General features: G+C 55.1%; 1 protein-coding gene across 10 annotated transcripts in view; it reads right to left on the bottom strand.

Moving 5' to 3' along the window:
- Positions 1-13,092, bottom strand: part of Sema4c (semaphorin 4C) — a 162,430-nt gene that overhangs the window by 3,277 nt on the left and 146,061 nt on the right. Inside the window, exons 1-11 of one of the 10 annotated variants that reach the window (XM_017799351.2) lie at positions 6,556-7,010; positions 4,066-4,211; positions 2,384-2,532; positions 2,063-2,125; positions 1,841-1,939; positions 1,597-1,693; positions 1,353-1,469; positions 1,112-1,263; positions 851-1,026; positions 375-519; positions 57-279 (exon numbers count right to left, since the gene is read on the bottom strand). In XM_017799351.2, the coding sequence (XP_017654840.1) occupies positions 57-279; positions 375-519; positions 851-1,026; positions 1,112-1,263; positions 1,353-1,469; positions 1,597-1,693; positions 1,841-1,939; positions 2,063-2,125; positions 2,384-2,532; positions 4,066-4,174 (1,330 nt within the window). In that variant the 5' untranslated portion in view covers positions 4,175-4,211; positions 6,556-7,010. Of the gene's footprint in view, positions 1-56; positions 280-374; positions 520-850; positions 1,027-1,111; positions 1,264-1,352; positions 1,470-1,596; positions 1,694-1,840; positions 1,940-2,062; positions 2,126-2,383; positions 2,533-4,065; positions 4,215-4,546; positions 5,040-5,485; positions 5,697-6,100; positions 6,297-6,555; positions 11,953-13,092 lie in introns of those variants that run through there. The other 9 variants (XM_008837935.3, XM_008837925.3, XM_017799355.2 and 6 more) reach the window with 9 other exon arrangements.

Genomic DNA, 13,092 nt, shown 5'->3' with positions numbered 1-13,092 from the left:
ATGACAAGGCTGGGGCATCTCTAAGCTCCCTGCTTTGGGCACACCCAGGTACCTACCTGTACCAATGAACAGTACTGTATAGGTGGCTCCATCAAGCCCTGTGACCCGGTCAGCCACCAGGTGTGTGAAGTTAGTGTTCTTCTTCACAAGCAGGGGGTGGCCCCACCGAGGCACCACCTGGTCCTCCATCAGTGGGTGCTTCTTGATGAAGTTGAGGGTATTGTCAGGCAGCTCCAAGGAACTGGTGTAGCCATTGTGGCGGTGCCAGTTGTTGATGCACTATGTGAAGAGAGGATGTAGGGAGGAGAATCATCAGCTGGACAAATGGATCCTGGAGCTGATACTAGGCTCACATTCCTACCCCATGGACTCACCGAACCAGGCCGAGGACTGGGGACAGGGTCAGTATAGCGGGCCCACTTCTGGGCTTGTTCACGATATTCTTTGTAGGGTCCCTCAAACACCTGCTGGATCTGTTCCAACTGGTACTCACAGACTGCTGACAGGTCCAAATCACCCCTGTTGCAGCAAAGGAGAGACCCTGAAAGTCAGGTCTGGTCCCCACCTTACCCCACCCATACCCCAGCTCCCAGGTTAGCACTAGGTAGGCAGCGCTTAGTGCAAGCAGTTATGGCCAGCCACATAGTAGGTCTAAAATATCACCTGGGGCAATGCCCTGCTTCCCTCCTCCACAGAGCTTTAAAAAAAAGGCAGGTGCCCAGTGTTCTTGGCTTTTGGACACTGACCAGCTGGACTTCCCCAAAAGCCTGTATAGGCCCTCACACCCACACACCATCCTTGATCTGGCCATTTGCTCCTCCCCACTTCCAGCTATGCCTGGGCCACTTACCATCGTGCTTGAAACACCCCAAAGAAGGTGGTATTGTGCCAGGAGGCACCCTGCAGGGTGTACATCGCCCGCAGCTGGTTGAAATAGAGCTTCCAATTAGGGGCTGAGCACACCAGCCGTGCCTTTAGGAATGTTGTCCACTTCCTCTGCAGGGTCCGTGCGCCCCCCATGTCGCCCTGGCAGATGGCAAGGAGGACATGGCTGGTCAGCCCCTGCCAAGCTGGTAGAGTTCCCACTGCCCACCACTGCGGAACTTGGTACCTTACAGACACGGGCCACACGAGCCACCACCTGCTCAGCATAGCAGTCATACTCCAATGCCCGCTCACTGAAGAAGAAGTAGATCTTGTCATCGTCCCCTGTGAAGCTTCCCACACTCTCAGGGACATAGGCAGAGCCTACAAAGTGGGGTTCTGGGGCAAAGTAGGGAGGATCAGTGGTCGGGTCCCAGGGCCCTCACAGGCCCCCCCAGTCTTGGCTCCCCCAATTCTCCAAGACTTACCATTCAGCCAAAAGGCCAGGTACTCAGTCTTGATAGGGTGGTGGGGCCCCATGTTGCGCAGGATAACAGGCTCCGTACCCAGGAAATTGTTGAGTGTGGCTGAGTATAGCTCACCATCTATGGAAGACAGAGCAGGTCAATGAGGATAGAAGCAAAATGTACTCTGAAGACAGACAACTGTTCATGGTGTGACTGACCAAGTTCCACGGGATTTTCCCTGTCTGCATTGGAGGCAGCCACTCACCCACAAGAAGTCCAGTATGGCCCTTAGCTGGGTCATAGGGACATTTGCCCTTTCCGTCCTCAAACTCTCCACGCTCCAAGGTGAAAGTAAGCATGTCCTAGCAGCAGGGAGACAGTAAAGGCAGGCATGAGTACAGGGCCCTGCAGAGCCTGGGAGATCAAGGTCTGGGAGTCCAGGGAAGGAAGTCACAGAGGTTGAGGACAGACAGGTAAGGGGCACATCCAAAGAGAGGGGCAGCACTTACAATATAGGTACACTTGGGCTGGAAGGCGTAGGTACCACAGACGTACAGATGGGAAGTGTTGTATGGCTGAAGGAAGCGAATGAAGTTGAAGCATTCCGTCTTCAGAGAGAAAGGCACCCAGTTAGTAAGAGTTCGAGAGCCAGAGTCAAGGGATGGCCAGGACCCAGAATGGGAGGGAGGCCAGCACTCAAAGGCCAGGCAGGGCAGTGCCCAGGCACCTACCTGGTTGCTCTTCCCTTTCTGGATACACTCAGTCTTCTTTTCAGCTGGGGCCTCCCAGGAGATCTGAGGACAGGGAAGAGCACATCAGCAACGTCACAGGCACATGCTGTGTTGAGTATGTGCCACAAACTGCTCAGAGTTCTACCACAGGTGACAGGTCCCCATCCTGACAAAAGCCCCAAACTATCCCACCATGGCAGAACCCATTTGTTAATCCTGCTACCAAGAGGGACATCTGGGCTAAGGGATAGCCTGTGAAGGCCACGCCCCCTGAGTTCTTCCCTCTCCCCCCAGTGTGCCTCCCACTGCCCCACCTCTCACCACTCCTTGCAGCTCCAGGGCCTCTACGCTGAAGGCAAACAGAGCCTCACGGGCCCCCACGTACAGGAGTCCAGAGCGCTCCGTTAGGGTCAGGGTCAGGAAGTCCTGAATACCTGACTGCGAGAACCGCCGCACTACTGTGGCCAGCTCTGTAGGAACAGGGACAAGGTGGGGATGAGCAGGCTGTGGATGATGGCCTCCCTGGAGTTCTAGGAATCCCCAGGATCAATCTTCTTTAGTCCAATGGTCCCCTGGGCCTCATCACCACAGCTCTCCACTAGAGCTAGCACCCCACACAGAGATGACAGCCAAACCCCCCCCCTCCCTTGGCCATAAGGACTTTTGTTGAATAGCCTTTGGCTCAGAAGCTCCACCCATCCAGGCTTCCGTGGCCTTCTTCAATCTGGGAGGAAGCAAATCTGGGCTGGTAAGGGGGAAGGAAGGATATCTCAGCCACAGCTTCCGGCCAGAGGAAGCCATCTGACTGATGGTTCTCATTCAGGGTCAGTGGCACCTCTGGCACAGAGCTGGTCACTTCCTCTATCCCACCTTTCTCAGCTGCTGTTTCCTCCTTTGTTCTGCTACCCATTGCCCACATCAGGGTCCAGCCAAACCCTGATGGCCCATCCAGCGGGCAGGAGGCACAGAACAGTTGCAAGCAAGCATTCCTTGTCTAGGAAGCCTTGCACTCTAGCAGGCGCCAAACCAGCAGACTACCAGAGACGCAAGTACAGATGGGCCTAAGATTAGTAGGAATGGTGGAAGAGAAGGCAGAGGGAGTTAGGATTGAGAGGTCAAAGGAACCAGAGGCTTGAAGATCAGACATGGTGTTGAAGCCTGGGAAGCTGTGCTGCCATCCAGCACAATCAGGATACAACCATTCATACAGTCATGTTGTCTGTCAGAGCTCTATACCTGCCCACCTGTCCACAGAGTCCCCTTAAACCAGCCTGTCTTTGGAGGCAAAGATGGGCCAGGGCTAGGTCAATATAGGAGGACTTCATTAGCAGCTGAGTACAGCCTGTGGGAGGTGAGCTCATCCCATGTCCCCAGAGCCCAAGGATGATACAAACACCTGACATCACCTCTTCGTACAGGTGTGTGGGCACAAGGAGTGCTGGTCTGGGTCCACTCTGACCCTCCCCCATTGAGCATGTGCATTTATACACACACCCCTAGGGTCACAAGAACGCACCAGTGTTGGGACAAAAGGGTTTCGTACCATTAGAGTCCATTGTGAGGCTTCTAGGGACAGACAGCTAGAAAGATTAGAGATGGGGGTAGGCTTACACCTGCCCTGGTTCAGGTTTCTCTTTCTAAGGTTCCAAGCACCAGTGACAAGTCAAGTGAGGAACAGGGAGAGTGACTCGGAAAGAGTTATCTCCCCTGCACAGGACAGCCAGGTCTGGATTGGGGAGGTTGCTACGAGAGTCCACAGAATTACCCTGGTGTCAGAAGGGGACAAATCTCATGGGCAAATCTCATGTCCTGACCTGTACTACCAGTTCTGGGTCCCTGGGGCCACTCATATTTCTTAGAAAGCCACAGCCACACATATCAGAATAAAGGTAATGCATGCTTGAGGGGTGGGGGTAATTCCTCAGCAGCTGCCCCTTCCTTCCAGCAAGTATTCCCAGTCCCCCAGCAGTCCCTCCCCTGCCCCCAGGGCTTCAGAAACTCACCCCCAGAAGATACTGTCTTCCGGGGCACAAGGTTCCACCACACCTCAGCCCCAATGCCCAGGCCCCACAGCCCTGCTGCCAACAGCCAGACAGCCCAGTGTGGGGCCATGGCAAACGCCCTGGCTCTAAACTCCAGGCCAGCTGCCCTGCTGAGGGAAAAGAAATGGTCAACATCACAGCCCGAAGGGGGCCCACACCAAAACACACAGGACACACACCTGAACACAACTTCCCCAGGAGCTCCTGAACCTCCTTCTGCTCCTCTCTTTGGAGGAGATGTAGTGCCCACAACTAGCCTCTGCCCCCAGAGACCTTGAGGGGGTCGGGGGCGTCTCCCTAGGGAGCATGGAGAGGAGCTGAGTCAGCATAAGGCATGGAAAAAAGCTTTCTATGGCCTCTAGGTCATCCCCACTCCCTCTCCCCAACAAGAAGTTGTGTGGAAAAAAATTAAAAAGTGAGCACCCCCACCCCCTTTTCTCACCTTCGGGCCTAAAAGCTTTGAGAGTTTCTTAAAATAATCCCAAGAAGCAGGACCTGCTACCGGTGGGATTCGGGTCAGCCCCAAGACCTAATCTGGGTAGGTATACCCATTAGTCGGAAGAGGTGGGCAGACGGATGGCAAAGCCCCCCATTGGGAGACTTGGTGCAGCAGGCTGCAAGCAAGAGTTCCTGGCCCCAGCCTGTCCCCTCCCCCAGCGCAGACAATAGCCGGGCTGAGCCCAAACCCCGTTCCACATCAGCAGGGCTGGAGTGGGAGTGGGGCCGGGAACCAAGGGGACCCAGCTTCCCGAGGCCCCTTTGTTGCCCAAGAGGGAGGCAGGAAGTGGGTGGGATGGGCGTGGAAATGACCAAGGCCCGTCCTGTTCCTCACCCAGCCTTCTAGGAGACACTGACCCTCCGGCAGGGGGAATCGAGTAGGCTCAGAGCTAAGCAGGGATCTCCCCTCTGTGGTGGCAACGGGGGCGGGGAGGGAAGTGAAGCAGGCTCGGGAGACAGAGGGGGTTCCTCCTGGACCACAGGGGATGTCCGCGCCCCGCCCGACCGCCCCCCCCCACTCCCAGGCTCTGCTGAACCTTCTTAACTCGAGGATTGCACCCCGGGGACCCTGGCCTAGGCGGGCCAGCGGGGCTCATTTCCACTGCTCCAAACATCCAGGCCGAGAAGAGGGACACAGACGCTAGGGACCTCACCCCAAAACAAAGCTTCCCAGCCAAGACCCGGTCCCGGTCCCCCTACCACAGGTTCTCCCCTCCCCCCAGCTCCCGGGATTTGAATGCAAACAAAGCGGCGGCACTGGGAGCGTGGCGGAGCCCGGCCTGCTTACGCCCCCTGTCGGCCCAGGCCCCTGCGCGGGAAGGGCGAGGGGCTGCGGCCGGGGCAGTCCCCCTAATACACCCTCAGCCTCCCTTCTGCCAATTACCCCTGGCTCGGGTCGGACCCCAGTGGCGTACTCCGAAAATCCGCGCGCGCAGCGGAGTCCCAACCCTCAGCTCTTCCCAAGGCAGGGGACACGAACGACCAGGGGGATGGAGGGGTGCGGGGACCGGGCTTTACGCCCCACACTTGCACACCCAGAGCAGTCGGTCACGGAGCGCGGCGCTCCAGCGCGGAACCGAGCAATCAGGCTCGGGCCAGGGGGCTGGCTCACGGTGCCAACCCGCCTCCCGAGCAGATCAGGCGGGCGGGGGGCCGCACTAGGGAAATCTGATCCCACAACATCGGCCTAGATCCAAGCCCGCCCCAAACTTTCCGTCGGGGGTGGGGAACGGGAGCAGTTAGCGAGCCTGGAGAAGATCGGGGCCGCGCGCCGGACAGCACGAGGGTCTCCCACTGTCCCTAGCTTCGCATCCCCAGACCGGCCCCCGATCGCCAGCGAGGGGCTTCGGGAAGACCCAGGGTGGACAGAAGTCTCCACTGTTGCCCCGCCCTGCACCCCCCGACGCTGTCCCCTAGCGCACGCTGCAGCCCGTGCCCGAACAGGGGACAAAGCGGTGGCCCCCGGGCCCCCGCAGCACGCGAGCCCGGCCTCGCTCACCTCTTCCGCGCAGCTCCAATCCCTGGGCGCCGCCCTCGCGTTCAGCTCCGGCCGCGGTCCGCCCCTACCCCTGCGCCGCGCCCGTTCGCGCGCGCCCGCCAGCCCGCCTCCGCCCCTCAGTCCCAGCACGCCTGGGCGACCCTGAGCTCGGGCTCCGAGCTCCACCGCGCCGGGCGCGGGTTCTTTCTCCACTGCTGCAGCCGCTCTCCGCCCCCAAACCCCTGACGTCAGGAGGGGGGCTGTCAAGTGGTGGCCGGGGGCGGGACGCGAAGGCTGGCCAAGGAGGGGGCTGCGACCCGCCACGACCCGCGGCCTCCCCAGCTCCCCGCCCCGGGCTCTGGGACCCCAGCAGCTCGCGGAGGCCTGCTGGCGCCTGGGACTCGAGGTCTACGCCACCGCGCCGTAGGTGGGGTGAAGAAGGGACTCTAGGTAGTGTCACGGTGAACCGCACTCACCTGGTTCTTCTCGGTGTCTTCTGGAGACCGGCGGCGGCGGGCTGGGCTCTGGAGGAGCTCCCCCGCGCTCCAGTTACCAGAACGAACGCTGGCGAGCCACTTTGAACGCGTATCCGAAGGGAAGGGAACAGGAGAGAAAACTTAAGGTTCTTCAGGGGCGGACCACAGTGGTCAGTCTTTTGGCCCTAGATTCTTCCTTTCTGGGTTCTTCCCTACTGCTAGGAGCCCCTCACAGCCGGGAAGACACCCCCCGCCCAAGTCTCCAGACAGCTCCTTGTTTTCAGGCTCCAGGCAGTCCTTACTCCAGGAAATGACTCCTCATGCTACTGCTACTGGGAAGGCTGTTTAACAAGAGGCACGAGCCCTACTGTTCGTATGAAAGGAGCTGAGGGGAGGCACGCTAAGAACCACCACCATCTTCAGAACCTCCAGCCTCCGCCCACAAGCCGCTCCTGGAAATTAACTTGTAGCTCTGGCCTCCTGGGCGGTGCTGGCTGGCAAGTCCTCCTTCCTGCCAGCTGGTCCTCAAGCTGGGCAGGTGGACAGAACCACCTCAGGAAAGCTGCCCCACGGGCACCTGGAAACCAGTGCTACCCATAGCCAGAGTCAAAGAACAGGGGTGAAGGGAAGTGGTGGCCAGGAGGCTTCCGTAGTAACTTTAAGCAAGGGACAGTCTTAGAGGGGAGGAACACTTTAGACCCCGTCAGCAGATCTGGATTATAAATCAGTCGGACAGCAGCTTTTGTTCTGGGTTAAAACTTGGCATCTAAAAACTGGAGACCAGAAAAGCAGTAGAGATAATTGAGAAAAGCAGCCCAGTTTGGTTTCGGTAACAATTGGGTCTTTGCTGGAACACAGAAAAGGCTCCTTCTCCCTAGCTGGCCAGAGACACATTTCCCAGCTCCTTTCCACTAGGAAACAAAGCAATGGCCTTGGAGATGCTGGAGATAGGAGGCAAGCCAGTTAACAATGACCAGAGGTGGGCAGGGAGAGTGCCCTGCTGCAGCTGGCCAGGGATGGAACCATGCAGGTCCCAGACCCGGCTTCTTCCTTTTGACTAAACCCCATGTCATCTAAAGGGGGGGGGGGGGTAAGTTGTTACACAGATGCCGCCACATTTGTCCTGTGCTTTCAGTTTTGTATTCTGCTGTCACATTTCCTCACTCCATCCCCAGGATGCTTTAAAAATCGAGTCTCTACAGCCTTAGAAGGCTGAGACAGGAGGACCACAGAGTTCCAAGCCAGCTGCCCATCCTCCCATTTTATCAGAAAGATTAAGCAAGATTTAAAACTGGCTCAAATTTACATAAACAACAAGGTCAGAATTTTGAATGAGGTCTTGGAATGATGTTAGGAGCCTGGGGTCCCCAACTACTGAGAAGGCTGAGGTTAGAACCCATGAGTTGAAATTCAGTCTTGGCAACCTACTGAGACTCCATCTCAAAAAAATAAAGTAAAATAAATTAGGTTCTAGGTGGGTGTGGTAGCGTATGCCTCTCCAGCACTTGGAAGGCAAAGGCAGGTGGATCTCTGTGAGTTCAAGGCCAGCCTGGTCTACACAGAGAGTTCTAGGCCAGCTGGGAGACCCTGTAGGGAGAGGAGAGAGTGAGAGAGAAAGAGAGAGGGTGGGGGGCTTTCACACAAGGCACCTAGAAAGTGTTAGCTTATCCTCATTATTACTACCTCCATGTTTTATGGAGAGACTGCATGTGCATGCAGAGATACCCTATGAGGTCTTGGAATTATGTTAGGAGCCTGGGGTCCCCAACTACTGAGAAGGCTGAGGTTAGAACCCATGAGTTGAAATTCAGTCTTGGCAACCTACTGAGACTCCATCTCAAAAAAATAAAGTAAAATAAATTAGGTTCTAGGTGGGTGTGGTAGCGTATGCCTCTCCAGCACTTGGAAGGCAAAGGCAGGTGGATCTCTGTGAGTTCAAGGCCAGCCTGGTCTACACAGAGAGTTCTAGGCCAGCTGGGTCTACAGGGAGACCCTGTCTCAAAAAGACCAAAAAATAAATACATAAATAAAAATTAAATTAGGTTCCTGGACTCCCAAGTCTGTCTTTCCAACCAGTCACCACGCAAATATTATTGCCCCACTTCCTGTGTTTTTCTTACCTGTATGTCTTGCCCCCAGGTGAGGGTTACCATTTTCTTACCTGTATGTCTTGCCCCCAGGTGAGGGTTACCAGGCAGAGACCTGAGCTCCCTGGCTCTACCTCCAAGGTGGCCTCAGTGGAAAGTTTCAAAAGGTGGTTTGGTTTCACTGGCAGGGACAATATTCTTCGGTGCCTTAATAGCAGGCATCAGGGTCCTTCAAGCCAGGGATGGAAGTGGAACTGAGGAAGCTCCAGTAACAGAGCCAGGAGCCCCTCCTCACTAGGCTCCTCAGAGATGAGGTTCCATACAAACACACCCTCACTTCTGTGCATTTCCTGCTATATTCTGTTCATTCCAGCACTGGCCTCTATGGGTAGGTGGGTGGGCAAAGGATAAAGTTTCCTTGCATGACTACTTCCTCATGATTCATGCTTTTTAATAAAAGGACAGCTGGCAGAAAAATAAGTATCCCTGGGTCTTCCATCAAGATAAAAAAAAATGACTAATACTGGAAAAGAAAAAAGGCTATATACCTGTGTAGCAGTCTCCTCAGGGCCTGCTAGCATAGCCTATGGATGGCATCCACCCTTAAGCCTTAATTAAGCCTGTCAGAGCCTCCTCCTTGCCCCTTTTGCTTTAGTTTAAATGCTTGTGGCCAAGTAAGAGAAACTCAAAGAACATACACTACATGCTTTCCAAGGCTCACCCAGGACCCATGGAGTTCAGGCCAGCCCCTACAGATAGCCTAGGCATCCCAGAGGAAACTGCCCTGAATACTGGTCATAAGTCCTTGTACCCTGCTTCTCAGCTGCTCTCCTGAAGTAGTTCTCTGTCAAGACTGCACAGTGGGGTCTCAAGTCAAGGCCACCTAGGCCATTTCCAAGGCAACCAGCAGCTGTTTTCTCCCCACAGGTGGGGAAGTGAAAAGACTGGCGTCAGCTACCTTTCAGGGTACTTTCTGATGGTTGGGTACCCAGGGAACTGGGAAGTAGGAAAAGAACTTCTCTCACTTCCTCTGAAAGGACAGTTAAGGAGAGTTATCAAAGCTATCCACCTGGGAAGCCTTTCCCTTCCCAGCCTCTCCCTTCCAGCATCACCAAAAGGAAGCAGGAAAACATCCGTCATCACAGCCCCGGATACTGCTTTTCCAGTGACTTCTATCAGGATATCCCCTTGCCTTTTCCCAGGGGCTGAGGGTCAAAGACCTGGAGGGCAATGGGGAAATTGCCTTCTCCAGTCCAGAATTCTTGGCCCAGCAGAGGCTGGGTTTCTAACATCCCAGCCCAGTTTTGATCTAGTCAGCTTCTGTTCAGTCCCAGAGCAGGCCCATTACATGACCCAGGGGATAGTGTCCGCCCTTGCATGACCTCCTGTTGCACACCTCTGCTCAGGTTACAGTCAGGCTTCTGGAAGGGACCAAGTTGTTACCAACACCTCTTTCTCCCCTTGGTATCTATTTCTCTCTTGGGAATGAGTATGTTTTGGAAGCAAGGAGCCAGGGCTGGGGAGACACACTCCAGGTGTCTATACTGATGGACAGCTTGATCCTTTTCTCAAAGCCAGGTAAGGACAGCTTCAAGAACTGGAAACTCCCAAGTGCAGCCTCTCAGGGCTTCCTACTCCCTTTTCTGCCTTTGGCAATGAGAACAAAAGTGGGAAATTTCAAGGTGATTTCCAGGTTTCCAGAGCAAACCCAGTAACTGAGGATTAACTGTCAGGATGTACAGTGTCAAGCTGGGGTACCCAGAGGGGGAGTGAAGAAGGCCTGCTCTCCAAAGTCCCTACCCTTCTGCCAGATCTGAGGCTGACCTGCTTGCTGCTGCTGGGGTACAGGGGTACCTTGGCCAAGGGGGCATGTGATGCAGCCAGAAAAACCAGAACTATCAAGTCAAGTCACTGGGCATCCAAGTCACCTGGCCTGGAAGAGTTTCTTCCACTTCTCATTTGGCAAAGGCTTTGAAACAGAAAAGATGTCCTATGTGGTTCCCAGTACCATGCTGAGCCTGTGCCCCTGTCCTCTGAATAATAGATGCCCTCAGCTCCTGGCCTTCTGTGGACCCAGAGAGGGAGGTAGCTGTGTCTGAAACAGGCTTAGGAAGGTATGGGATGATTGGGTCTGTGCAGTTGGTCCAAAGGCCCTTCTTTATTTGTGTCTGTTTCCTACTTATCCCACCCTACCCTAACCCTGGAATAGATAAACAGAGAAAGCTGTATGCAGCAGCCACAGGGAAGCTCCAAAGGTCAACACCAGCTAAGGAGTGGGCAGAAGCCAATTTGGCAGGGGTAATCCTCTGCCACCTCCTGGCTCCCTCTTGTACCTGCTGGAAAAGCGTATCCCAACCTTGAAAGAGTCAGGAGGGGCCAGAGACTAGCCATGGATTCTGTCATAGGAGTTGGCAGATGAGAAAATATATGAGTCAGGGGGGAAGGGTGTCCTGGAGGCATAGAGGGCCCAACTTGCTTCTCTAGAGCTTCAGATCAAAGACTTCCAGATATACTATTTGGGATAAGGACCCATGAAACTGATCTGGGGCAAGGGTAAGGAAAGCAAAAGCAGGATCCAGAACTGTCTTTTGTACCCACCCCCACTCCTAAGCCTGGGGAATGGATTTCCAAGCTCAACAATAAATTGAATTATGAGTAATTACAGCCCTGATCTACCATCTCACTCTGTGTAGCCTCTCTAGCAGGGGCAGGGCGTGATCCCAGATAGATCCAGACAAATGTTCCCCATTCAAGTGCACCTGGGCTCCAGCAACTCTGGTCACAGGGGTAACTGCTCCAAGAGGAGACTTGCAGAGTCCCCTAGTGCCTGAGGTAGGGCCCAGAGCCCTAGTCACATGACTGTCAGAGGTGAGACCAGCAGCAGCTAGCTCAGGCAGAGGCAGCAGCCTGGGCGCTGGGCATGAACCCTCAGGATAGGGATTGAAGGAAGTCTCCTTAAACCACTGATGCTGAAATAAGACTTTAATGTGCACAAAGGAACCTCACATTAGCGATGGAAAGCGAGAGGAAGGAGTGGGGAGAACCCTGGCCAACAGGGAAGGCCCAGGAGGCCCCAGCAAGCCAGAGCCATGGAGACAAAGGCCCTAGGGGGGAGAAGGAGATAGCTGGGCAGGGAGGGGAGCTGAATAATGGGGATGGGCAGGGAAGCAAGGACCCCTTGCAGGGCAGTGGCAGGAGTCTTGCTGCATCAGGCTGGGCTTCCTCTGGCCTCCTGCAGTTCCTCCTGCGGGAGTCAACAGGCCTGCCCTTTACCCCTTCAGATGTCTTTCCAGGGGCTGAAGTATTGGCTCTGTGTGTCAAGGAGAAAAGCAGGCTGTAATGGCCTGCCCTCAGTCCTGCTCTCTGTCCACAGGCCCCTGTACTGGTGGTATCTATTGAGAAGCCTCCTCCACACAGCCAGGTGCTGTGAGACCAAGACTCTTAAGGCCTGGAGGCCAGGCAACAGCACAGTAAGTCAACAGACTACTTGACCACAGTGCCCAGAAGGCTCTGCCAGGGTTCTTTCTGCCCACTGCTGCAGGCCCAGGGAGTATGGAAAGAAGATGGTGCCTGCACATGCTCAGTCAAGCTCTAGCTATTCTGCCTTCTCTTCTTGTCAAACACAATGCTTCCCACCAGAGACCAGTGGGATCCAGTTCCTGGGGGACTGGGGTAAGGTATGTGCTCCAGCTTTCTCAAGGACTTGCGAAATTTGAGCCCCAAGCCACAGCCTGTGGCCAATGTGTCAGCTTCAAGTCAGAGGTTAGAGGGAAGCAAAAGGGAGGAGGCAGGGGAGAGGCAAGCTGGGTGCAGGGAGCCTAGCTGTCTCCATCAAGGGCTTAGGGGCTCAGGGCCAGCCCAGCCCAGCAGGGTGCTGCTTATGGAAGAGATGGAGGCCGGAAGGGAGGGTATGGGTGGGAGCTGCTTTGTGCCAGGGAGTCATACTGGCTGTGAGCCCTGATTCTGACATGCACTGGAGTTGTCTACATGATGGGGCAAGCTATTGACCCTCAGGCCTCAGGTTAGTTTGTCCATCTGTAAAATGGGCTTCTAACAACCCCTGCTTCATGAGGGTTCTGTGGGTTCATGTAGAAATGGATCTTCATTCAATACATTTTCACTATAAATACAGGATCTGAGACAATTTCAAAAATAGAAATTTCTACTATAGAAGTCAGAGGGGGTGCTGGGGATATGGCACAGTGATGGAGCAGTTACCTAGGTTCAAGTACTTGGGGGTTGTGGGGGACAACAGAGGGAACGTTCCTCTTAACACAGTAGGAAGCCAGCTGAGGCCTGCAAGACAAGTGGATGGAGTGGACAGCTGGTGCCTCTAGTGCCCCTAACCGACCCTGCTTATGTCAAACTGATATTGCTCAGCTCCCAGCTCAGGGGCTGCGTTTCTGCTTGCATTTGCTCAGAAACAGGCCTCTCTGTGTTCCACTCCATA

Source organism: Nannospalax galili, unplaced genomic scaffold (assembly GCF_000622305.1).
Source record: "Nannospalax galili isolate Female #2095 unplaced genomic scaffold, S.galili_v1.0 scaffold1311, whole genome shotgun sequence".
NCBI classification, from domain to species: Eukaryota; Metazoa; Chordata; class Mammalia; order Rodentia; family Spalacidae; genus Nannospalax; species Nannospalax galili.
The sequence above is the reverse complement of the archived record's forward strand: the minus strand, read 5'-3'. Positions and strand labels throughout refer to the sequence as shown.